This window comes from Neolamprologus brichardi, chromosome 3, assembly GCF_056152115.1.
Source record: "Neolamprologus brichardi isolate AB-2024 chromosome 3, ASM5615211v1, whole genome shotgun sequence".
In the NCBI taxonomy this organism is placed as follows: Eukaryota; Metazoa; Chordata; class Actinopteri; order Cichliformes; family Cichlidae; genus Neolamprologus; species Neolamprologus brichardi.
Genome location: NC_142106.1, coordinates 1,029,288 through 1,056,643, shown reverse-complemented (window position 1 = coordinate 1,056,643; position 27,356 = coordinate 1,029,288). Strand labels below are relative to the sequence as shown.

General features: G+C 41.8%; 1 protein-coding gene across 1 annotated transcript in view; it reads left to right on the top strand.

Annotated features, from left to right (window-relative positions):
- Positions 1-10,199: 10,199 nt before the first annotated feature.
- LOC148103086 (alpha-2-macroglobulin-like) overlaps positions 10,200-27,356 on the top strand; it is a 33,556-nt gene continuing 16,399 nt past the window's right edge. The window contains exons 1-12 of the mRNA XM_087831238.1: positions 10,200-10,303; positions 10,383-10,563; positions 10,661-10,814; positions 18,581-18,633; positions 18,744-18,764; positions 19,313-19,478; positions 19,554-19,638; positions 19,735-19,882; positions 22,677-22,794; positions 22,889-22,998; positions 23,095-23,262; positions 23,497-23,724. Of these exons, the coding sequence (XP_087687364.1) occupies positions 10,224-10,303; positions 10,383-10,563; positions 10,661-10,814; positions 18,581-18,633; positions 18,744-18,764; positions 19,313-19,478; positions 19,554-19,638; positions 19,735-19,882; positions 22,677-22,794; positions 22,889-22,998; positions 23,095-23,262; positions 23,497-23,724 (1,512 nt within the window). The 5' untranslated portion in view covers positions 10,200-10,223. The remainder of the gene's footprint in view (positions 10,304-10,382; positions 10,564-10,660; positions 10,815-18,580; positions 18,634-18,743; positions 18,765-19,312; positions 19,479-19,553; positions 19,639-19,734; positions 19,883-22,676; positions 22,795-22,888; positions 22,999-23,094; positions 23,263-23,496; positions 23,725-27,356) is intronic.

Here is a 27,356-nt window from a genome sequence, read left to right as displayed (position 1 = left end):
TATAAAATCCCAATCCTGCTTTCAGCACTGAACACTAAACTATAGACAACAGTAAGGTTTGTCATTCAGTGTAAAACATTACAGTAACATACAGTGCTCCGAGGTGATGTTTCTAAATCAGCTCCAAGTTTAATTCGGCTGTTACAAAAAGTTATTTCTATTCTGTATGTGTCCATGTTTGTCTTAACACCAGTGCTGGGATGCACCCCTGTAGTCTGTAACTACTCATATTCTCTAAAATCACTGGGAGCTACAGTAGGTGTAACTCCCTTTACCCAGCGTGGGATGTCTGACTGCCATGTTTTTGACCTTATTTCTCGGGAAAGACTAAACAAACGTTTGTGTAGTGATAACAGGCTCAAAAAGAACTGGTGGATTCATCAGTGATGTCACAGACTGCTATACACACTTGAAAGACAAAAATCACAATGTTTCTGTAAGAATTAAAAATGAAACATGTTAAACAGCTTTTGTTGCACTTTGGTAAACAACACAGATCAAACTTCAGCCCACTGAAATAACAGCAGTGACAGTCACACTGCTGAGTGTGGAGGGATATCTAGTCTGGTTTTTAAACTGTAACATTGCTGAGAATGAGTCATTATCTCTGACCCTCTGGACCCAGCAGTATTACCCCATCCTATTCTATTTGTCTTGTTTGATTTGCCTTTACGGGAAAAGGGTTTTTGTTTGTTCTGTCTCACTAATGTCTGCAGTGGGGCATGTTTAAACACACATACAGATGTGTTCATCCTTATTAACAAATCCAGAAAATAACAGAAAAAAAACAGTTAACAGCACTGAACCTATGAAAGACTGAAGTCTACTGATATACTGAATATCTGCTGCTGTTATGATATTATTTGATATTTATTATGATACATGTATTTATGATATGAGCTCACTCATGGTTAATGTGCTGAAACATGTGGCCAAGGACTAAACAGCATGCTCATTTAAATTGTGACAAACTTCATAAATCTGGCTGAAACATTCAGTTGGATTGTCTCCCATTTTAACAGCTCAACAATTTCCTCTTATAAATTTGACTACACTAAAGAATTCTGCCAAATGAAGTTAAATACTTTCATGAAATCAATTTCAAAACATTTGGACCATATACACTTACAATACATAGCTTTTAGTTTAGATAAGTAGATAAATAGATAAATAGATAAGTATAGATAGTTTAATGATTAAGAATCTGCCCTCTGGATCTATAACTGTATCGAGTACTGTGAAATTAATATTTTTATGTATTAAAATTGCTACTCCTCTTTGTCTAGAATTATAACAAGGTGCAAAAACATTAGGAAACTCAGGTGTTTTAAGTTTATTTGAACCTCTAAGAGGTCTGTGGGTCTCTTGTAAAAGGACAACATCTGCCTGTAGTTTTTTGAGTTGGTTAAATATTTTTAACCTCTTTTCTCTGGAGCCAGCTCCATTTACATTCCATGTAACAAACCTTAGTGCACCCATAGATGTCTGTGTATAACTAGGGGTGTATGCTGTGTGTGTCGATTAGACAGGTGGAGAGAATACATCACTTGTTCATAAATAAAGAGAGGGAGAGAGAGAAAAATGTGTTTACATATTTACTAATATGAGTATGCTTGGCTTAAGTGTGTGTGTCCTGTAGGTCTGTGTGCGCTGTCTGACTGATGTAAATGTGCTGCCATTGAGCGGATGATTGAGCGTGATCGTGCGGCGGTAATGTTGAAATAAAGGATGTTGTTTGTGGATGAGTGTGGAAGCAGGTGATCGAAGCAGTGAAAGAAATAAAGAAATAAACCAAGGACAAGTGTGAGCAGCATAAAAACAAGAGGGGGAAAAAGAGAGAAAAAAAAACGAGAAGAAAAACCCCCCCAAAAAACCCCGGAAACATTCCAATTAAATCACGGACGGAGAGTGATTAACGGTGTTAATACTGCTATAAAATCACACTTAAGATGCGATTTGATACCGGTAAGTTAAAAAGATGTTAATGCAAGTTAGTGTGAGTGGATAGGGAAAGGGTGTAGCGGATTCTTATCTGGTGTGAGGTTAATACAGCCACGGAGTGATGCCGGGGTCGCGGTAACGCTGTCCGTCCACAGCGATGACAGCGCGGGAGCCCTTCTGGATGAAGCCGCGTCGGATTGGGAAGAGGACCCTGCGTCATTCCAGGATCTCTTTGGGGAACTGGCCGTTCACGCTGAAGTCCGTTCCTTTTAATTCCCTGCCGCGGCTTTTCACCTGTTCCTTTTGTTTGAAGTGGCTGAATTTGGCCAAAATAGGACATGGTCTCCCGGTCGCAGCCTGCATGGGGCCGAGGCGATGTACCCTATCGAAGACGATGTTCTTCACCGTGTCCTCCGGCAGCTTCAGGTGGGTTTTGATGAAGCTTTTTACCGTGGTCTCCGCGTCCTCTCCAGCGGCTTCTGGAATACCAGAAAATACCAGATTATCACGCATGCTACGAGCTTGTAGATCTATAACTGTTTCTTTTATTTTTTTATTTTCTCTATTTAGTTGAGTAACATTGTCTGTGAGACATTTCACCGACTCCCTTAGCGTGGCATTTTCAGCAGCGAGCGTTTCCACCTGCTGCTGGCTGAACTCCAGGGATTCTCGCAAGCATTTAAATTCCCGGTGAAGAATCTCCACCAAGGACAGCCTTGCGTCGAAACTGGACAATCGTTGGTCAATTGACTCTAGGATGTCTGCAATATCTTTGCCGGCTGGCGATGTTGTGCCGGGGGAATCTGCCGGGCGACATCTTTTCGACGACGGCGTCTCAGATTTGGCTGGGGAAGCTGCACTCTGAGCCTTCTTCATCACGAGATCCTGGAAGCACTGATCAATGTAATCTTGGAGAGCCTCTAAACTCTCCCCGTTGTTCTCCAGGGTGTTGGAGATGATTTAGACAAATGTTGTTAATTATAAAACAATTTATAAGTGTATTTGGTAATACTGAAGCATAAAGGAATTTGTTCAATTCTAAGCTACCATTCGCTTTAATTTTCCACCAAAATCTCCGGCGTCTGACGTCAGTTACAACATGAGTCGCTTATCTTGTCCGTCACTTCCATCACTTACCTCCTACCCAACAGTCTCCTTACCTCCGACAGTCTCCTTACATTAGAAGTTTATAATGATGATGATCGTGTTTCTGCTGTTCTGATGGATCTCCACGGAGTGTCCTGACTCTGTGTCACATGTGGGGTCAAAACGTTTCATGTGGTTCAAAGGTCAAAGCTGCTGACTGTCAGGAAGCATCAGACAAACATCATAAAACACCCCCTCTGACCTCAGAGCTCCAATCAGAGCAGGAAGGACCCATGACGGAGGCACTGCGACCACACCCATACTTCCTGTCAGTCCCTCTGATTGATAGCCACCTCCATCAGTATCATATATATCCAAATAATCACCCTGACGCTATGATGTTGTGATGTTGGTGCTGTATGAACCACATTAAATGTTTTTACATATTAACATGATGTCTCCGTGTCTCTCTGTCACATATACAGTATTTAATCATTTTCTCACACAGTTCTTCTCTTTCAGATTTGTGTGGTTGTGTTTGTTGTCACAGGTTACAAAAAAGTTTCTTACTTCACTCTAACGTATGTGAGTTTTGCAAATTGATAAAGGGGAAAAGAGTCATACACACACACACACACACACACACACACACATATATATATATATAAAGAAAAAAAATCCCCACTCGCCCCTGTGGTAAATCCTTCCAGCTCGGGTCCTCTACCAGAGGCCTGGGAGCTTGAGGGTCCTGCAGTATCTTAGCTGTTCCTAGGACTGCGCTCTTCTGGACAGAGATCTCTGATGTTGTTCCCAGGATCTGCTGGAGCCACTCGCCTAGCTTGGGAGTCACCGCACCTAGTGCTCCGATTACCACTGGGACCACTGTCACCTTCACCCTCCACATCCTCTCGAGCTCTTCTCTGAGCCCTTGGTATTTCTCGAGCTTCTCGTGTTCCTTCTTCCTGATGTTGCTGTCATTGGGAACCGCTACATCGATCACTACGGCCGTCTTCTCATGTTTGTCTACCACCACTATGTCCGGTTGGTTAGCCACCACCATTTTGTCCGTCTGTATCTGGAAGTCCCACAGGATCTTAGCTCGGTCATTCTCCACCACCCTTGGGGGCATCTCCCATTTTGACCTCGGGACTTCCAGGTTATACTCTGCACAGATGTTTCTGTACACTACCCCGGCCACTTGGTTATGGCGTTCCATGTATGCCCTGCCTGCTACCATCTTACACCCTTCTGTTATGTGCTGGTGCATCTTTACACAGCCTTCAATTGGGGCCTTACTTGGTGTGATAGACCCCAGCCTCTATGAATCTTGTGCTCCATCTGGCTGGGATCTCACTGTCCATGTGTTGGGGCGGGTCCAGGGGCATACTGTGTCCATCCATGAAAGAGTTCCGCACAGCCAGGCAAGATGACTGGAAAGAGTCTTCGGTTAGGATTAGGCAGTGAAAAAGCAGAGTGGTTAGGGAAACTGACACGGTCATGTTTCCGTCGCCAAACTTATGCGCGCTGTGTTGCTTTGGGGATAGCTCGCTGTCCACGCTATATTCACCGGGGCTGCCGTTATAATCTGCATGTGTATAATCATCCTGTGGGAAACGGACTTTCTCATCAAATACCATCTATTTGGTCAGCTTTCCGTCGTAACCCAAATAGACTGGACAGGAAAAAAAAAAAAAAAGAGGTGCCAACACCACCAATTTTCAGCATCTGGAATTTGTACCATCTGGTGGTGTCACACAATCAGTCTCGGATACTTCATCACTTAAATTGGAATTAATCAATGCAAGGTCTGTGGTGAACAAGACTTTCATATACCGTGACCTGTTTGTTTATCATGGCTTGGACTTTCTCTTTATTACTGAAACTTGGCTACCTACTGTCAGGTTAGGGCTGTGTGCAGGCAGGAGTGGAAGTAGAAGGACCCAAAGTGCAGACACTGAGGTGGAAAGTAACTCAAAACTCAGCTTTTATTGCTGGATGGCAAAACGTAACAAAAATCCAAATAAACTTACATGAACAGGCAGACGGAACACACAGCATAAATGAGAGTAGATCACGACACAGACACAAAGAAACACAGGGCTTAAATACACAGAGGGAGCAATCAGGGAATGGGTAACAGGAGGGAAGCACAGCTGGGGCAAATCAGGCTTAACGAGACAAGGGGAAGCAAAACCAGACACATTAACATCAGACATGGACTTTCAAAGTAAAACAGGAAACACAGACTCACAGGCAGGCACTATAACAAAGGGAACAGAGACGTGGGACCAGGGCAGACACAGACACTGACTGACGTGGGGATACAGCAGACAGGGGAGACAGCAACTATGGAACACAGACAGAAAACCAGAACACTAAAACTCTAACCAAACCCCACCCAGAGAACCTAAACTAAGAATAATCCTAAAACCCACAAGCAAAGCTAGAATATAATGAAATAACAAAATCAAAGAACCAAAAACACAAAACACTGGGTCGATGACCCAGGGACCCTAACACCTACTGATGATCTAGTTGCTTTTGTGGATCTGACTCCTGAAAACCGTAACTTCCTCAACACACCTAGGACCTGCCGTCGTGGAGGCGGCCTGGCAACAGTCTTCAGAGATCACTTTAAATGTAGAATGCTACCCAGAAGTGTCTACGCCAGTTTTGAACTGCAACTGTTTATGCTGGATCTGTGCTCTCCTGTACTCTGTGCTCTAGTTTATAGGCCTCCTCACCTTAACAAAGACTTCATTAAGGAAATTTCGGATTTTCTATCTGTGACATTACCAACAACTGATAGGCTTCTAATCCTTGGCGACTTCAATATCCATATGTGTTGCCCCTCTAAACTTTGGTTAGGGAGTTTTTACAACTCTTGGAGTCATTTAATCTGACCCAGTCTGTCAACGGCCCTACTCACAAGCAGGGCCACATTCTACCTCATCTTGTCATCTGGGCTCTCAGTGATCGGCGTTGAAGTGACTGATGTGTGTCCGTCTGACCATAATTTCATTTTGTTTAATATTCCAATTCCTCACTCATCCCCCAAACAAACCCAGGCCCCCTCTCTTATACGCCCTATAACACCTGAAACTGCTCCCCAATTCTCAGCTGCCTTCGCTGCATCTCCTTTAGCCACCTTTGATGAAAGTTCTCCTCATAGCAATAGTCCTGATGAGCTTCTTGTATGTTTTAATTGTGCTTGTACCAACATAATGGAATCAATTGCTCCTTTAAAATGTAGACGGCAAAAATTTGAAACTCAGCCTTGGCTAAATAAGGTCACTCGTGCCGTCAGGCAGGAATGCAGGAAAGCAGAACGAAAATGGAAGAAAGATAAGCTCCACGTTTCTTATCAAGTGTTTAGAGATTGCTTAAATAACTATCAGCGCACCATCAAGGTAGAAAGAGCAAATTATTTCTCCATGATCATTAACAAGAAGTCTGGTAATCCTAAAGCTCTATTCAAAACAATCAACTCTGTCTTGCATCCCACCACATCAGTCATATCTGAGACTGCCCCACACGCATCTGAGGATTTTCAAAAATTCTTTACTGAAAAAATTAATGATATCCGAGCACATATCCCGCTCCCATCCCTAGACCCCTCTGAACCACCTACATGTTCATTCCTTTTTTCAGAATTTAAACCGGTTTCATTATCCCATCTCACTGATATAATAATGCACATGAAACCAACTACGTGCCCCTTGGATATGTTACCTATACCATTTCTCAGAGATGTGCTGAAGACAGTCGGCCCCAACATCCTTGCTATTGTAAATGGCAGTATCTCATATGGAACTGTTCCTGACTTGTTTAAACAAGCTGTTGTCCAGCCGCTTCTAAAAAAAACCTGGTTTAGATCCGTCAGTTCTTGGCAATTTTAGACCAATTTCTAAGCTGCCATTTTTGTCTAAGGTTCTTGAGAAGATTGTCCTCCACCAATTATCCTCATTCTTAGACACGCATAATATTCTGGACAAATATCAGTCTGGTTTCAGGGCCTTCCACAGCACAGAGTCTCTACTGAAGGTGTTCAATGATGTGCTTCTAGCTGCTGATTCTTGAAAAAGTACAGTTTTAATCCTTTTAGACCTGAGCGCAGCATTTGACACTGTCGACCACACAATCCTATTAAACCATCTAAAGACGTGTCGGCATTCAAGGTTCTGCTCTAAAATGGTTTGCCTCTTACCTGGAGAGCAGAACATATTCTGTGATGCTGGGTAACAAATACTCTTCCCAGCTACACTAACTTGTGGAATACCTCAGGGCTCTATTCTGGGTCCGGTCTTATTCTCCTTATACATGCTCCCATTAGGCTCCATTTTTCAGAAACACCAGATCTCTTACCACTCTTATGCAGACGATACACAGTTCTACCTCTCTCTAAAACCAGGTGCTGATAGTACACTGCAGAAAGTCTCAGAGTGTCTTAGCGACATACACTGTTGGATGTCTCTGAACCTTCTCAAACTAAATCATGACAAAACCGACATTATAATCTTCGGTAAGCAGGACTCTATTAGTCTCATAAGAAACAATCTGGGCCCATTATCAGCTCATGTACATCCCCACGTAAAAAATCTTGGTTTCATTTTTGATTCCACTCTCAAGCTGGACGAGCAAATAAAATCAGTCGTTCGTGGCAGTTTTTTCCAACTCAGGAGCATTTCTAAACTCAAAAATATCCTGTCATCTAAAGACCTGGAAACTGTTATCCATGCTTTCATATCGTCATGTCTTGACTATTGTAACTCTCTCTATCTAGGCATTTGTCACTCAAGCCTGACCCGCCTGCAACTTGTTCAAAATGCAGCCGCAAGGCTCCTGACGGGCACTAGAAAGAGAGAGAATATTACCCCGGTACTCGCATCTCTACATTGGCTACCAGTTAAACATAGAATTGATTTTAAGGTTTTATTATTTGTTTTTAAAGCTCTCCATGGTTTGGCTCCAGGTTACATTTCAGATCTTCTTAGCCTGCACTTACCCACTCGATCTCTGCGCTCCTCCAGTCAGATGGTTTTATCAGTTCCACGCTTCCAGCTCAAATCTAGAGGTGACAGGGCTTTCTCCATTGCCGCCCCGAGATTCTGGAATAGTCTCCCCCCTTCATAAAATTCTCTTCATCCTTGGAAGTCTTTAACTCTAATCTCAACACCTACTTATTTTCCAAGGCTTTCGGATCTCTTTGATATCTTTTTTATTCTGTCTATTTGGTCTCTTATCCTATTGGATGATGTTGTATGTGTATATACGTTATGTTCACATATGTGTGCTTGTGTGTGAATGTGTACAGTTTATATGTATGTGCATATTTGCATGTACATTATATGCTATATACTCTTACATGTCTTACAATTCTTTTTAAAAATGTTTTCTTTCTATTTTAATTCTTTTATTATATTATCCCCAGCACTTTGGCCGACACTTGATGTCTTTTAAATGTGCTATATAAATAAAGATGACTTGACTTGACTTGAGAGGTTTTCGGCCTTTTAACAATTATAGGGAGGATTCAGGGTCACCTGGTCCAGCCCTAACTATATGCTTTAGCAAAAAGGAAAGTTTGAAGCCTAATCTTGAAAGTAGAGATAGTGTCTGTCTCCTGAATCCAAACTGGAAGCTGGTTCCACAGAAGAGGGGCCTGAAAACTGAAGGCTCTGCCTCCCATTCTACTTTTAAATACTCTAGGAACAACAAGTAGGCCTGCAGTGTCCATGTTCAAAGGCATTGTAAACTTTTTCTGTTGATTGTAAAGTTTTCTTCCCACACAGAGTGTACAGTGGACTCCAATGTTTTTGTCACTTTTTATGGAATCAAACTCAAAGTAATGTGAGTACTTCCAATCTCTAAATGCTGCATGGTCGTACTCTCTCCCACACTCGATATATTATCCATTGTTGATCTGCACATCTCCGTTACCATGGACGTCACACTTGTACGTCATTGTCATGAGAAACTCTCACAAACAAACACGGTTTAGTAACGCAGTAACACAGCGTGCTCGATCCCTTACATTACTCGTTACTTGAAAAAGGTAATCGGATTACTTGTAACACGTTACTGCCTATCTCTCCACCTAAGTATGTCATTGTTTTAATCCAGAGTTACTCATACAAGGTTATGCATTTGTGACTAAAAAATGCTCCAGCTCCTCATATAAGTGAGGTAATACAGTAATACTTCAGTCTTTCATGGGTTCAGTGCTGTTTACTGTTTTTGAACAAACTTTATTTTCTGCATTTGTTAACAAGTATTAACAAACTGTATTAACATTTATGGATTAACACATCTGTATGTGTGTAAAGCATGCCCCCCCCCCCCCCACAGCCCCTTAGTGAGACAGAACAAACAAAAATCCTTTTCCCGTAAAGGCAAGTCAAACAAGGCAAATAGAATAGCATGGGTTAATACTGCTGGGTCCAGAGGGTCAGACATAATGACTCACTCTCAGCAATGTTACAGTTTAAAAACCAGACTAGATATCCCTCCACACTCAGCAGTGTGACTGTCACTGCTGTTATTTCAGTGAGCTGAAGTTTGATCTGTGGTGTTTAGTAAAGTGCAACAAAAGCTGTTTAACATGTTTCATTTTTAATTCTTACAGAAACATTGTGATTTTTGTCTTTCAAGCGTCTATAGCAGTCTGTGACATCACTGATAAATCCACCAGTTGTGTTTGAGCCTGTTATCACTACACAAACGTTTGTTTAGAATTTCTCGAGAAATAAGGTCAAAAACATGGCAGTCAGACATCCCACGCTGGGTAAAGGGAGTTACACCTACTGTAGCTCCCAGTGATTTTAGAGAATATGAGTAGTTACAGACTACAGGGGTGCATCCCAGCACTGGTGTTAAGACAAACATGGACTCATACAGAATAGAAATAACTTTTTGTAACAGCCGAATTAAACTTGGAGCTGATTTAGAAACATCACCTCGGAGCACTGTATGTTACTGTAATGTTTTACACTGAATGACAAACCTTACTGTTGTCTATAGTTTAGTGTTCAGTGCTGAAAGCAGGATTGGGATTTTGTAAATGTGTAAGTGATTGACTTTGTGGAGATCAGAGTACATGAGTGCGTTTCAAACACGTGGCTGCTACAGTGTATGTGGGTGGGGACGATCAGCCAATATTTAGCCAAAGCTGACACTGAGAATTGTCACAACCAGTCATGGAGCGTCTCTGGATCCTGAGCTGCACTCTGTGTATCCTCCTGAGCTGGATGCATGTGGATCAAACGGTGGCTGAACCGTGAGTTTGTCTTCAGCGTGTTTTTGTCTGTGTGAGTTGTTCACTGCAGTAACTGCTGTATGTGTGATGCTGTATGCAGCCAGTACCTGGTGGCCATTCCTGCAGTTATTGAAGCTGGAGCTGAGGCCAAATTCTGTGTAACTCTCCGACAGCCCAGTGGGACTCTGGTCATGACTGTCACTTTGATGTCCCGAGAGAAGAACACGACCTTATTCACGCATACGTCAAATGAGGCCTTTCAAACCTGTGTTCAGTTTGAGGTTGGCAACCAGCACTTTCACACACAAAGTGTGTTTGTTAGTTGTTATTGTAAGCATTATTGGCTTTAATGACTATCTAAATATCCCACTGTCTCAGGCTCCTTTGGTACAAAAGGAGGTGCAACATTTTCAGGTGGAGGTACGAGGAGACACATTTTACTCCAAACAAGTCAGAAAAGTGATGATCCGAGCATCTGATCCCTTCACATTCATCCAAACAGATAAACCCATCTACCTCCCTGGACAAAAAGGTAACAATGTGCTGTTATGTTATATAAGACATGTAGTTCATTCAAATCCCATCATCATGAGCCAGCTGCTCCACCATCTCCAATTTGTGTAACAAGTTTTGTGGTCCAAAATTTGGACACACATACAGTGATTGATGTGAAATGTTTGCTTCAAATAGCAAATGTTTTTCAAGATATTTAGTTTAATATTTAATACGGTCAATGGACCAAGATGTTTGGTCGCACTTTGAAATCCGACTCTATCTTTGCACATAACTACCGTATTTTCCGGACTATAAGGCACACTTAAAATCCTTTCTTTTTCTCAAAAATCGACAATGCGCCTTATGTGTGAATTCTGGTTGTGTTTACTGACCACAAACAGATTTTATGTGGTACTCAGTGCTCAAAAATCTGTCAAAAATGTTTTAGAATGACTTTGGTAAGGTACGAAGCCGTAATCAGGAGCCTCGAGGACTTGGAGTAATCTGGGTCCTAAACGCCGTCTGCTTCAGGTCCTAAAGTCAAATGAACACTGCAGCATCACTGAGAGTTAAAAACTGTCTAAATTCTTTCCTCTTTAATAAGATGATCAGTGTTGCTGCTTTACCAGGTGTAACAATTAAGTTTAACATCCAGGCATCCATGAAAACAGAATTTATTACATTTAACAGAGTTAGAAGTTAGCAGGAAGTTAGCTCGCTAGTTTTGCTAGCTACCTAAACATGATATAGCATGTTCTGAATGAGAGATTTCTGGATAAAAATAAAACATAAAGCTCTGCTATCACTTCCAACATTACTGAAGTTGGGCTAGCTGGTATATAATAATGTGCTATGCGACACAGCTATGTTAGCATAACATAAACACAGTGAAGCTGGAGGATGAACGCTAACTTTTTTCCACTCGATAAACGTTCCCGATGGTTTTTGACAAATGCAATCACATGGAAAGATGCTTTAAATGGACCAAACTTCAGTCAGGAGAACAACTGAGATAATCCATCCACAATACCAGGTTAGTCATTATTATAAGATAAGTTAACCCTTATTAGTCCCACACGTCGGAAATTTGTTTTGTTACAGCAGAAAGTGGACAGTGCAAAGTTACATAGCATAAATTATAAGGCGTTTAATGCGCCCTATATTCCAGTACGCCTTATGTATGAAAACAGACCCGTTTCAGACAAGTTCATCGTCAGTGCGCCTTATGGTCCGAAAAATATGGTATTTTAAAAAACAACAAAAGGAAAAAAAATCCCACAAGTTTCATATTTGAGCTCACACTAATGAAGAACTTCACATTGCAAAAGACAGCTACTGACAACGAATTGTATGCAGTTATTTCACAGTGATGAGAAATAAAACATGCAGAATACTCAGAGTGCACAACTTCCCCCAAAGGGCAAAGGCCATATTATATTTTCCATTTTGAGACCTGCTGCTGTGATGGAGAATTAGACAGTAATTCAGCTTAACTTTGTAATCGGGGACAGAGAGCACAAAATGAATCATGTCTGAGTAATGCCTCTTAGTTTATTTCAGAGTCAAATTCTTTTTATGTGAAAGTTTAACGGTTTTAATTTTTAATAGTTCACAATAAAATAAATATGTTTAAACATGGCTTTGGAATTCACAGTACAAAAAAATTGTGAGGGAAGAATATGGAGGGCCTCGGGTGCCAAAATGTATTAAATACATAATTAGATAATAAATTAAATGTGTCATTAATTACGCAATGACAATTACAATGTTGCGTGGAGATCAGGGGCAGTACCCCTGGACTTGCAGACCGGGGTGGTGGTCCCCATCTTTAAGAAGGGGGACCGGAGGGTGTGTTCCAACTACAGGGGGATCACACTCCTCAGCCTCCCTGGGAAAGTCTATGCCAGGGTGCTAGAAAGGAGAGTTCGTCCGCTAGTCGAACCTCAGATACAGGAGGAACAATGCGGTTTTCGTCCTGGTCGCGGGACACTGGACCAGCTCTTTAGCCTTTCAAGGATACTTGAGGGTGCATGGGAGTTTTCCCAACCAGTCTACATGTGTTTTGTGGACTTGGAGAAGGCATTTGACCGTGTCCGTCGGGGTGTCCTGTGGGAGGTGTTCGATCCCTATACAACCGTTGCGAGAGCTTGGTTCGCATTGCCGGCAATAAGTCAGACTCGTTCCCGGTGGGTGATGGGCTCCGCCAGGGCTGCCCTTTGTCACCGATTCTGTCCATAATTTTTATGGACAGGATTTCTAGGCACAGCCAAGTGGTGGAGGGCTTTCACTTTGGTGGCCTCAGAATCTCATCTCTGGTTTTTGCGGATGATATGGTTCTGTTGACTTCATCGGCTGAGGGCCTCCAGCTCGCACTGGAACGGTTCGTAGCCGAGTGTGAAGCAGCGGGAATGAGGATCAGCACCTCCAAATCTGAGGCCATGGTTATCAGCCGGAAAAGGGTGGAGTGCCCACTCCGGGTCGGGGATGGGTTCCTGCCCCAAGTGGAGGAGTTCAAGTATCTCGGGGTCTTGTTCGCGAGTGATGGGAGAAGGGAGCCGGAGATCGACAGACAGATTGGGGCTGCAGCTGCAGTGATGCAGACGCTGCACCGGTCCGTCGTGGTGAAGAGGGAGCTGAGTGTAAAAGCAAAGTTATCAATTTACTGGTCGACCTACGTCCCTACCCTCACCTATGGCCACGTGCTGTGGGTATTGACCGAAAGAACGAGATCGCGGATACAAGTGGTGGAAATGGGCTTCCTCTGAAGTGTGGCTGGCCTCTCCCTTAGAGATAGGGTGAGAAGTTCAGCCATCCAGGAGGGGCTCAGAGTAGAGCCGCTGCTGCTCCACATCGAAAGGAGCCAGCTGAGGTGGTTTGGGCATCTGACAAGGATGCCTCCTGGGCGCCTCCTGGGTGAGGTGTTCCGGGCATGTCCCACCAGGAGGAGGCCCCGGGGCAGACCCAGGACATGCTGGAGAGATTATATCTCTCGGCTGGCCTGGGAACGCCTTGGTGTTCCCCCAGATAAGCTGGAGGAGGTGGCTGGGGAGAGGGAGGTCTGGGCTTCTCTGCTTAGGCTGCTGCCCCCACAACCCGGCCTCGGATAAAGCGGATGAAGGTGGATGGATGGATGGTGTCATTAATTAAAATATAAATTAGCAATATCAGTTCCAGAATGGTTTTGTAAAAGGCCGGCAAGCGCAGCATGGTATTCGCAGAGTACTGAATGTACTTTACTCAAATTCAGAACATCCAGACATGGCTCTGCTCTCCTTGGACGCAGAAAAAGCTTTTGATAGGGTCGAACATAACTATCTCTATAAGGTACTGTCTCAATTTGGCTTTGGCAGTTATTTCATGACCTGGGTCAAAATATTATATGATAAACCTATAGCCTCAGTTAGAACTAACAATATCATATCTAGACCATTCTATCTAGGCAGAGGTACACGTCAAGGCTGTCCCCTTTCGCCTCTTTTTTTCGTCCTAGCAATAGAACCATTGGCTATTGCGATAAGGAGCAATCAAAATATCTCTGGCATTAGAACAAATAATATTGAGTCCAAAATTGGATTATTCGCGGATGACATTATCTTAATGCTATCCAAATTAAAGAGCTCAATTCCCCAGCTACTCAAAACAATTAATCTCTTTGGCAATATCTCCGGTTATAAAATTAATGAATCTAAGTCGGCCATCCTCTTCTTTAAACATTCTGAAAGAATTAAACCACCTATTCAAACAATGTTTCAAGTTGCCAGAGACAGTCTTACCTATCTAGATATAAAAATCACACCAAAAATTAACGATTTGGTACATGCAAATTACACTCCTACTATCAACTCTGTTGTTGACTTAATCAATAGATGGTCTATGCTGCCAATCTCTTTGATTGGACGTGTAAATATTCTCAAGATGAATGTTCTTCCAAAATTTCTATATCTCTTCCAAGTCATTCCTCTCAGCCCTCCAGATGACTTCTTCACAAAGGCAAAAACAATATTCATTAAATTCATTTGGAATAACAGACGAGCCAGACTGCCCCTTTCGCTACTATATCTCCCGTATAACAGGGGAGGTCTGTGTGTTCCAAACCTCAAATGGTACTACTGGGCTGCCCAGCTTTCTGCGGCCTCATGCTGGTTTTCAACAACAACTTTACCCTGGGTAAATCTAGAAAGGACAAGCACTACCCCCTTACCGCTCAGCACTTACCTGTACTCCGCAAAGTATAAAGATCTGATGAAAGATACACCAAACCTCTTTGTTAAAAATACCATCCGTGTCTGGTTCGACGCACTCAAGTTTAAAAATGAAACGCCAGCACTATCCCAATTCTCACCTATCTGGGGCAATAGGGCCTTTAAACCCGGCTGGAAAGATTTGGGCTTTAAAATGTGGGCCGTCAGAGGCCTGTGCAAAGTTGCAGACCTATTTGACAAGGACACCCTACTATGTTTTAATGGCTTGACAGAGAAATTTGGCATTCCAACTATACACTTTTTCAAATTTCTTCAAATCAGAAGCTTCATTTCAAAAACTCAAAAATCCCTAACATTGCCCACTCTAAACTCATTAGAGGACATGGCAATAAACCATCAGCTGAAGAAGGGTTTAATATCCCGTTTTTACAGCAACCTCTTAGACGGCTCTCAAACATCCTCAGAAAAAGAAAGACTTGCATGGTGTCAAGACTTAGAATGTAGAATAACTACAGAGGAATGGGAAAAAGCCTGCTTGAAAGCCCAAACACAATCTATAAACACCCAATTTAAACTAATTCAGTATAAATGGTTAATGAGAACATATATCACCCCAACATTATTAAACAAATTTGACCCTAAAACCCCAGACATATGTGTTAAATGTGGGGAAAAAGGCACACTGATGCATTGCCTATGGGAATGCTCAAAAATCCAAAAGTTTTGGAAAGAAGTTTTAGATGTAATTGCGCATATTACAAGTGTCAAGCTGAAACTGTGTCCTAAACTATGCATCCTAGGAATTTTCCCCGCTGAAATCCAGCTGAGTAAGGTTAACTAAAAAACCACAATCTTCTGCTGTTACAGGCAAAATATAGCATAGCCAAATCATGGAGATCCATTAGTAGACCACACCTGAGAACTTGGTTATCGACACTGTCAAAATCCCTTGCTTTGGAGAAACTTACGTCTATGATAAAGGGTAAACATGCTTCCTTTAAAAAAATGTGGGGAAAGTTTTTGTTATTTTTGGAAAGTGAGGAGACGATCGATAGTGAATAGAAATGACTATATCCATTCAACCTGTATGGGAGAAGTAGTGTTGCAGCTGTTAAAGAGAACCTGGGGGGCCTGCGAGTGCTGGACTACTCAATAGGACAGGAGAAGAGATGTGAAATTAAATGGACTGGAACTGAAGAAGACACAGTTTATCACTGCAACCGTTAGTTCAGATGCCTCTCTAACTAACTTGACACCCTTGGACTAAACTTCAGCCTGAAGCCCTGGAATAATGCACTTAAACCTATGTCTCACTATGTTATACTTGTTTTATATTTTTCTGGAGCACTATCTGTTAACCCTGTGTTTTTTTTGTTTGTTTGTTTGTTTGTTTTTGTTGTTGTTTGTTTTTTGTTTTGTTTTTTTTGTTGTTTTTTTTGTTTTTTTTGGGGGGGGGGTGTTTATTTTGTTTTGTTTTGTTTTATTTACCTATATACAGTGGGGCAAAAAAGTATTTAGTCAGCCACCGATTATGCAAGTTCCCCCACTTAAAATGATGACAGAGGTCAGTAATTTGCACCAGAGGTACACTTCAACTGTGAGAGACAGAATGTGAAAAAAAATCCATGAATTCACATGGTAGGATTTGTAAAGAATTTATTCGTAAATCAGGGTGGAAAATAAGCATTTGGTCAATAACAAAAATACAACTCAATACTTTGTAACATAACCTTTGTTGGCAATAACAGAGGTCAAACGTTTACTATAGGTCTTTACCAGGTTTGCACACACAGTAGCTGGCATTTTGGCCCATTCCTCCATGCAGATCTTCTCAAGAGCAGTGATGTTTTGGGGCTGTCGCCGAGCAACACGGACTTTCAACTCCCGCCACAGATTTTCTATGGGGTTGAGGTCTGGAGACTGGCTAGGCCACTCCAGGACTTTCAAATGCTTCTTACGGAGCCACTCCTTTGTTGCCCGGGCGGTGTGTTTTGGATCATTGTCATGTTGGAAGACCCAGCCTCGTTTCATCTTCAAAGTTCTCACTGATGGAAGGAGGTTTTGGCTCAAAATCTCACGATACTTGGCCCCATTCATTCTGTCCTTAACACGGATCAGTCGTCCTGTCCCCTTGGCAGAAAAACAGCCCCATAGCATGATGTTTCCACCCCCATGCTTCACAGTAGGTATGGTGTTCTTGGGATGCAACTCAGTATTCTTCTTCCTCCAAACACGACGAGTTGAGTTTATACCAAAAAGTTCTACTTTGGTTTCATCTGACCACATGACATTCTCCCAATCCTCTGCTGTATCATCCATGTGCCCTCTGGCAAACTTCAGACGGGCCTGGACATGCACTGGCTTCAGCAGCGGAACACGTCTGGCACTGCGGGATTTGATTCCCTGCCGTTGTAGTGTGTTACTGATGGTGACCTTTGTTACTTTGGTCCCAGCTCTCTGCAGGTCATTCACCAGGTCCCCCCGTGTGGTTCTGGGATCTTTGCTCACCGTTCTCATGATCATTTTGACCCCACGGGATGAGATCTTGCGTGGAGCCCCAGATCGAGGGAGATTATCAGTGGTCTTGTATGTCTTCCATTTTCTGATGATTGCTCCCACAGTTGATTTTTTCACACCAAGCTGCTTGCCTATTGTAGATTCACTCTTCCCAGTCTGGTGCAGGTCTACAATTCTTTTCCTGGTGTCCTTCGAAAGCTCTTTGGTCTTGGCCATGGCGGAGTTTGGAGTCTGACTGGTTGAGGCTGTGGACAGGTGTCTTTTATACAGATGATGAGGTCAAACAGGTGCCATTCATACAGGTAACGAGTGGGGGACAGAAAAGCTTCTTACAGAAGACGTTACAGGTCTGTGAGAGCCAGGGATTTTCCTTGTTTGAGGTGACCAAATACTTATTTTCCACCCTGATTTACGAATAAATTCTTTACAAATCCTACCATGTGAATTCATGGATTTTGTTTTCACATTCTGTCTCTCACAGTTGAAGTGTACCTCTGGTGCAAATTACTGACCTCTGTCATCATTTTAAGTGGGGGAACTTGCACAATCGGTGGCTGACTAAATACTTTTTTGCCCCACTGTACATACACACATATATATATATATATATATATATATATATATATATATATATATATATATATATATATATATATATATATATTATTATTTTTTTTTTCCTGTAATAATATCTGAATGATCTACATGGGAGAGTATGTATAACTATATCTATGTGTTCCCCTAACACTATTCATATATAATGTACATACATTACTATTATACACTCAAATTTTTTTTTCATTATTAATTTTCTCCTTTATTTTATTTGAACTCTCTCTTCCTGCTGGTTAAAATGTTGTTGGAAAAGCAATAAATAAATCTTTGAGAAAAAAAAAAAAAAGCAATATCAGTTCAATTTCAATAAATTCTATACATATGTCACATACATGTCAGTCCATTATCTGAGATCTGTCTTGGCTTGCTGTGTAGGGTAACCAATCAGATCCATGTTTGATAAGTTGCAGTGACTTTGTTTTAAAGTATAAAGAGAGAAACAGAGGTAACCTCTCAATTTTTCTCAAAGTGAATTTCAGAGTCGTTACGATGGATAATAAAATGCGACCTGCCAAACAGCTGGTGAGTTTTTGAACAGTATTATTAATAATGCTGTTTGCAATTTGGATGCAGTGATTTACACAACAGTTTCTTAACTCCACCTGTCTTTCTTCCTTTGCTCTTTCTTTCAGTATGATGTCATTGAACTTCAGGTAAGAATGCGCCTCTAGAAAAGGCTTTTACTTCTCTTGTAAATGCATCAACACAACACTGAACACATGCAGTCAGACAGACTTGAAGGTTCCCTGCTCACTGCTTGCATACACACTGCTTCTGCAGTATTACTCCAAGTTACTGACAGTGCAAGGTTTAAAAACTGGACAAAGTGGGTTGCATGTATGTAATACACACCGTGCAGGTGCCTGTTCTGTCACTTGATGCCCCACATGTAAAATTAAAATGACAGTGATTAAATCAAATTAATAATTTTGATTTAATTACTCCACAAACACAGCCACAGCTTCCCTGTCATTACAGCTTAGGTTTCTTTATATCACTTCATTTTTAAACATTTATAAACAAGTGCTTCACATCTAGAAGGGGACAAAGCTGGCTACAGATGAAGACAGGACATTTTTATGTCCCCCTAAATTTATATTGTCCAGTTTTAGCTCGAATCTTGTTGAAAAAGAAAAGAAAGAATCTAGTTGGTACTGTATTTACAGCTGTGTAGTAGCTGTCACTGTCATTTGATTAACAGGATCCTCACAGTAACAGGATTGGACAGTGGCTAAATGAAACATCCAATAGCAGAATACTGCAGCTTTCTTACTCCTTGGACACTGAGGCCCGTGAGGGACCGTACCAGATCATTGTGTCAATGGGGGAGAGGAAAATATATCACAACTTCAAAGTGGAGAAATATGGTAAGTCAGTCTTATTTCTTTTTAAATTCTTTGTTGTAATCGAGTGCAAATGCTGACATTCATATTTTCCCCCAGTTTTACCCAAATTTGATGTGACAGTAAATATATCTGGAGAAGTGAGTATTGGGCAGGAAGACATTGAAGCTAAAGTGTGTGCAAAGTAAGGAAAAGTTCTTTCAGGACAAATTATGTGTTGTAAAATCTGGAGTTTGAAGAGCAAATGACTCATAATGTTTACTTATTTTTCTTTATACAGGTACACGTACGGACAGCCTGTACCAGGACGTGTTACAGTCAATGTGTGCAGACCTATTAGGTACTTTTTCCACGGTATATTGGTGCGCAGTGAGGATGATTTGGCCCAATTTCAGATAAGTGCGCCCTGCCACACAGAGACAAAGCAGGTACAGTTATGATTTATTTCTCTCCAACATTTTTTCCCTGATTCTTTGGGTACATTCAGGCCCCTGCATTAGCATTACAGCGTACGGGTTACCTGCTCTACCCAGCTGAACTGGCGCTGTGTGTCCTCTTCACTTTTTCCCCCTACAGTTTCATCATCTCATACTTTCATCCACGGATTTGAATTTTTAGTGATATCTCATCTTTCTTGGACGGACGTGTCAGCTCCAAAGGAGTGAAGTGGTGTTTGTTGTGCCTAAAAGGCTGCATAGGTTGTGTTGGTGTTTCTGCTAGATGATTAGCTTTACTGGTAGGGCTAAGGCTAGTGGTGTGTCTCATCATGTCTGTCACACAAAGGAATACAAATTCTGTGAGAAATCTAAGAACTTCAAAAATACTCTGATCAGACTGTGTCACCTAAACAAGCTGAACAAACATACACTTATCCAAAGATTCAGCTCTTGTTAAAAGTTTGAACAATTTAGACTGTTTTACTGAGTTACTGGTCAGTGTTGGGAAGGTTAAAGTGTATTCCACTACTATTTCTGTGTGATTTATTACTATTACTGAAGGCTACTCGCCATACCAACACCAACTAGATGTTTAAATCTTAATATAAATGAGTAACAGTAGGTGGACATTAGGTAAGGCTGCACTTTTTGCAGTGATCTCGTATAGAAAATTGTTTCACGCGTATATAAAACAGGTCCGCGGCTCCGAACCGTAGTAAAGGGACCTCTGGCTAATACGTCGGGTTCGTGTCGGGCTCGTAGCTGAAAACTAGCTTTACTTTGTTGTCTGGGTCAACTTTGCTAGCAGAGACAGAGAGGCGTTGAAAGGCTGCTCCAACTGAACTTATTATTTCAGAGGAAAACACGAACACGGTGTACAGTCGAGTCTCAATACAGTGGCTTTCAAAAGTATTCGCCCCCCTTGAACTTTTCCACATTTTGTCACATTACAGCCACAAACATGAAACACTTTTATTGGAATTCCACGTGAAAGACCAACACAAAGTGGTGGACACGTGGAACCAAAATCATACATGATCCCAAACATTTGTTACAAATAAATAACTGAAAAGTGGGGGAAATAGCTACAGTGGTTTACTGAAACATGCGAACACAAATGGAAATGCAACCGGAACTCTCTCAGGCAAGCTTTCATGAGTTCAAGCCCCGCTGTTGTTGGCGTTTGTTTTAGATTCAAAGAAGGAAATGGGAGTAAAAGATGGATCGACAATAGGATAGAAGTTGTCTGTTATGTGTAGAAACAATAATCCCTTGAGGCAGGTGTCCTTGTTGTGCTTGGATGGTTCATAGGTCAACATTAAGTGCCTGATAGAAATAAAGGAATGAAATTGGGACTGAACTGGAAATGAATGTAAAAGCTGCCAAAGTCTCAACACAAACTGCTCAAGACCATTTTAAAATGGGCGATCGTGGCTGAAGAGTTTGGAGTTCGCCTTGTAATGGGAAGGTTGCCGGTTCGAGCCCCGGCTTGGTCAGTCTTGGTCGTTGTGTCCTTGGGCAAGACACTTCACCCGTTGCCTACTGGTGGTGGTCAGAGGGCCCGGTGGCGCCAGTGTCCAGCAGCCTCGCCTCTGTCAGTGCGCCCCAGGGTGGCTGTGGCTACAATGTAGCTGCCATCACCAGTGTGTGAATGTGTGTGTGAATGGGTGGATGACTGGGTGTGTAAAGCGCTTTGGGGTTCTTAGGGACTAGTAAAGCGCTATACAAATACAGACCATTTACCATTTAAAAATTCCCAAGAAAATTTGGTTAGTTGGAATCCAACAAACAAACACACATAAAGTTAGTGGGTGAAGGTTTTTTTCACAGTACTGTATAACATATATATATTAGTACTGAGATTTTGAGGATATAAATGAGATGCTGATGGGAAATTTAAACGATACAGTGGTTTTGTGAGGTGATACCATCATACTGCTATACAGGCCCAGCTCGACAGGATGTTTGGGATGTTGTGGAGGATACGGCGTCTGTATTTTCCAGAAAGAATTTCAGATTTTGAATCATCTGAGCACAGAGCAGTTTTTGTCGTTTTAAATGAGCTTTTGCCCAGAAAAGAATGCAGCGTTTCCAGTTTGCATTCACATTTGACTTCTTTGCGCAATGGAGCTTTAACCTGCGTTTGTGGGTTGCTTGGTGAACTTTGTGCGCAGATATTGATTTGTGGAAGTGTTCCTGAGGCCATGCAGTGATCTGACTGGCAGAATGACAACAGTTTTTCATGCATTGCTGCCCGAGGACCTGGAGACTGCATCTGATAGTGGATATCAGCCTCATCCTTTGCACATTTTGATGACATTATGCGCTGCAGATGATGAGATATTCCCCGTCTTGATAATTTTACATTAATGAAATTATTCTGTCATTGTTCTACAATTTGTAGACACAGTCTTTTGCAGATTTGTAAACCTCTGCCCATCTGTATTTGTGAGAAACTCTGTCTCTCTATGATGATCTTTTTATACACATTTATTTGAATGATCTGTTGCCAGGTAACATAATCACTTGCAAAAGGTTCCTTCAGCTGTTTATGTTTAGTACAACTGACCCCTCCAGACTTTTGTCCCCCCACCCTACATTTTTAAACCATATTGCTTGCATCAAATTCTAAATGAGCTCAAGTCTTTCATGACTCACCATAGTTTGAACATTTAATATATTTTATAGATTTGATTGTGAATGAGATCTGATTATAATTTTGGTTTATTCTAGTAAGATTGTATCGCACACAGCAGTGATTTTCTTTCTTTCTTGTTCTTTCCAGGCAGACAAGACTGGCTGTGCAACTTTTTCCTTCAACATGTCAATTTTTACTAAAATTGACCAAAAGGTGCTTCAAGATGTTCTGGATATCAAGGCCAAAGTGGAAGAAGAGGGAACAGGCAAGGTTTTTTATTTCTTTATAATGACACATCGATGTGTATTTAACCAAAAAGGCATTCACAGGATTGTAACATGAACGTTTTTACCATTCAGGTATTTCACACCCTCAAAAGAAGAGAGTCACGATTTCTTACGTCCTTGGAAAAGTGTCTTTCATAAATATGCCCAAGGTTTGGGAACGGGGATCTAATGTGGAAGGAAAAGTAAGCCTAAAATGTTGTTTTCAGCTCAGTTTGTCGTACAAAGCACATTTAAATTGTTTGTATTTTCCATTGATAGAGCATTGTGTTCTTCAACAGGTCAGAGCAGTGTACCACAACAATACACCCATTTGTGACGCACCGGTCTACCTGTTCACGGGACAAATGTGGCAACCACGCTCACTACAAAATCTGACAACTGACAGCAACGGTGTGGCCTCATTTTCTTTCAGCACTGATAACTTTGACCAGGATATCCAACTCCATGTGAGCTGACACACTGAAACAATGTGTAATTTAATGCAGCCATCAAAGCAGCATGAAGCCACAATTGGTTTCTGATAGGCTGCAAATGTCCAAATACCTCCCACAGTAATAAGCTGCAATCCTGAAATAGTTTATGACTCATCTTACTCCACGTTTGCCTTGCTTATAAAGCATCATTGACCAATGTTATTTTTAGATCAGTTTTTTAAATTTTTGTTTCCTATCCCCAACTAGGCAAGCCTGACACCAACAGTGGACTACACAGGATATAGAACTACATACTATGACAGGGGGTTTCACGCATTATCCATGTCCCAGCCGTCTTCTCCTGATATTAAAACAATCAGCTCTCTAGAGGTGCAGAAGAAGGATAAACCAGTGTCCTGTGATGCAGAAGAAGACATATCAGTCAACTACACTATAGTGGGAGAGTCTCCGGGGTCTGTGGATGTCATTTATCTGGTGAGTTATCGCTCAGCTTGTCACTTTATGGCATAACTACAAAGTTCACCATGGCCAGACCTTTAGTATGTTTGCTAAAAAAGTACTGTTGTAATGCCCATCAGGACTGAAGAAAAAACTTTCAGTCCATCATGAGAATCCAGCAGCTTCGATCTATTTCAGCCTAAATACCTGATCCAGCCGAAACTATATGCTTTAGCAAAAATGAAAAAGCCTAAACGTAAAACTAGGGAGAGCGTCTGTCTCCTGAATCCAAAGTGGAAGCTGGTTCCACAGACTTCAGGTCTGGTCCCTGTGCTTTGTCCCTTATCATTTTCTGTCAACTTAGTAATTAGCCTCAGTGTTTAGTCCTTTGTTCATGATATCCTTAGTTTTCTCTCTCTGCTAAGTATTTAAATTCTTAGGCCTTCTTAGTTTCAGTCATCTGGGTTCTGCTCTCAGTTAAAGTTGTTTGTATTCTAGCCCTCATTATAGTTATTGTGCTTTTCCTGTGTCCCCCTGCACTTTTGACTGATTGATGACCTTTATTGATCCAGAAGGAAATTGGGTTAAAGGCTGCCAGAACTCCAGCGCCATCTTACCCTTCCAGCCATACATACATTGCACAAACATCACATGGGGATGACAAGTCAGAAGAGGTAGAACAGTGGAAATACACAATACACGAGGAAAGACAAGGAGAAAAAAGACCTGCCCAGGACACTACTAATCCATCCCACAAAAGGCTTGCTAGCCAATCAGTGATGCATAGATTGAAGTTCTCTTAAGTAACATAAAGCCATTAATATAACATGAAAAAATAACCATATTTACATTATCTTGTCCTTATATCAAATGATATAAATTAGTATTAACTGAACAGTTTTATATGCAGTAGTCCGTCAACAGTATTCAAGAGTGGCCGATGGCACAACATAGCAACCTCGCTTCTGTCAGTGCGCCCCAGTGGAGGCAAACTACAGTTGGCTACAACTGTAGTTTGCCTCCACTATTGTGTGAATGAGCGGATAACTGAATGTGAAAAGCACTTTGGGGTCCTTAGTGGACTAGTAAAAGCGCTATACAAATACAGGCCATTTACCATTTTACACGAGGAAAGACGAGGAGAAAAAAGACCCACCCAGACTGAGCCCTTAAAGGGAGATTGGTTTGAGAACAGAAAAAACACCTCAGCACACGAATCTTCAAATCTCACAACATAAAAGACATCAGAGGCATTATTAACCCTTTAAAGCTTGTCGGAGCGTAACTATTTTTTATTTATTTATTTATTTTTGCCTGTCCCATTTGGTTCTTTAGCCGTCAGAATTGTTGTCTGAAGACCAACAAGGATACCAAATGGATTTATTTTGCCAAATGGATCATCATGGCATTGCCGTATTGGTCCATTTGATCGACCTTTGTTTTTATTATTTATTTATTTTTTTTCAGTTGTTACAGATGGGACAGACATGAGTGAGGGATAGGAAAGGGAGAAAGAAAGAGGAAGGAAAAGAAAAACAGAAGGGGAGAGGGACAGTGGGAAAGGGGGAAAAAAAATATCTCCGGGATCACCTGTTGAGAGAAAAAGAGTAGAAAACAAGCAAAAAAAAAACAAAGCAACATACTAAACACAACACCATCGCATTAATCTAGTTAACTGTAAACAGCAGTAAATACTAAATATTGAATGTTGTTGTGCAGCACGCAGGACAGACAGCGCACAATGTGCTTTGAAGTAGCAGCCAAGAAAGGTGTGATTTAAGTCTACGAACAGTGAACACCCATGTGCACACCTGTGTGGTTCAGCGCGCTTGTATTCAAATGGTTTCCCCATGTAATGGTCTGCAAGAGGATGTAGAGAGCCATAGCCCTGTCCCCCAGGGCATGAAGCAGGCATGGAGGAGATCCAGGCCCCAGACATCCCCCAGAGTGCAAGAGCCCAAGGAGGACCACCGGAGGGGCATCCGTGCCACCTTCATGGGAAAGGCTGAGGATCCCCAGACGAGGGGTCACCCAGTAGCCACCGAGCAGAAGCTAGAGGGGGCTGCACCGGCGTGCCCACCGGCTCTGCCGGCAGCCAGCTGTGCCAGAGTGAACCGAGCCGCAGGCACAGAGGCCGGAGGCCCGAGGGCCCTCCGCGCCCCGGAAGAGGCCTGACCGAGCAACAGGCGCCAGGCCCCGCCAAGTAGCCACCGGGAGTGAGCTGGTACATACCTGAGCGCCCAGCCCCGGACACCAAGAACCAACAATGCACCGACCCCTGAGGGCATCAGTCACCGGCAGGGAGTGTGGTGTGGGGAGATAGGCCTCCTCACTTTGGAGTTTGCAAGTGTTTTGGATTTTGCATGTGTTTTGGAGTTTGCATGTGTTTTGGAGTTTGCATGTGTTTTGGATTTTGCAAGTGTTTTGGATTTTGCAAGTGTTTTGGAGTTTGCATGTGTTTTGGAGTTTGCATGTGTTTTGGAGTTTGCATGTGTTTTGGAGTTTGCAATTGTTTTGGAGTTTGCAAGTGTTTTGGAGTTTGCATGTGTTTTGGAGTTTGCAAGTGTTTTGGAGTTTGCATGTGTTTTGGAGTTTGCAAGTGTTTTGGAGTTTGCATGTGTTTTGGAGTTTGCATGTGTTTTGGAGTTTGTACGTGCTTTGTCTCTAGGGGCCACCGTACTAAGCATCCCAGAAATGACACAGAAAGTCATAAAGTCAAACATAACTTTTAAAAACACCAGTATAGGCTCATAAGGCCCTGATGGTAAAAAGCTACATTTCCTCAAAATGACATCACTTCCGGTTTTCATAAGTTTTTTCATAATATTTATTTTCGTTTTTCCTGCAGTATATGAAAATTGGTGTATTTCAAAAATAAAACTCTGAAGACACTCATAGTCACACTCACAAAATAAATTTCCTGTGGTGGGAAACTATTTTGGGCAACTTTTTTGTATTTACAGTTCTGAAGGATAAACCTCTTAAATTTCTCTAACCAGAAATATATGTTAAAAAAACAAAAAATTTTGTAGTTAATTGCACTTTTTTGCAATTTATGTAATTACTATGCACTTAATGCAGACATATTATTAAAATTTGGACTATGATGGTTGTATTGATGTATATCAACTTGGAATGCTCCCAAAAATGGCACTACAACATGTAAAAATATATTATAAGCTCTGGCGGACTTGGTTCTATGGTAGGTCTTAAACGGTTAAGAAGAAAAATCTTGATCCTAATGTTCTTTTTAACTTCAGGCCAATTTCTAAACTCTCTTTTATGTCCACAATTTTGGCAAAAGTTGTTTTCAAGCAACGTCCGACCTTTTTAGATGTTTGTGGCATTTGTGAAGCCTTCCAGTCTGGTTTTAAATCTCGTCCTGAGACTGCACTTTTACGAGTTTTTAATGATCTTCTTATAACTGTAGACTCAGGTTGTTGTGTTGTTTTAGTCCTTCTAGATCTGACTGCTGCCTTTGACACAGTTGATCACAACATTCTCGTATGGAGACTCAAATACGTTGTTGGTCTTAAAGGCTCAGTTTTATCATGGTTTAAATCAAACCTGTCAGAGAGCTCATGTTCTGTTGCTGTTGGGCAATGCCCCTCTTCCTCTGCCCCTGTGTGTTGTGGTGTACCACAGGGCTCTGTTTGGGGTCCAGCTCT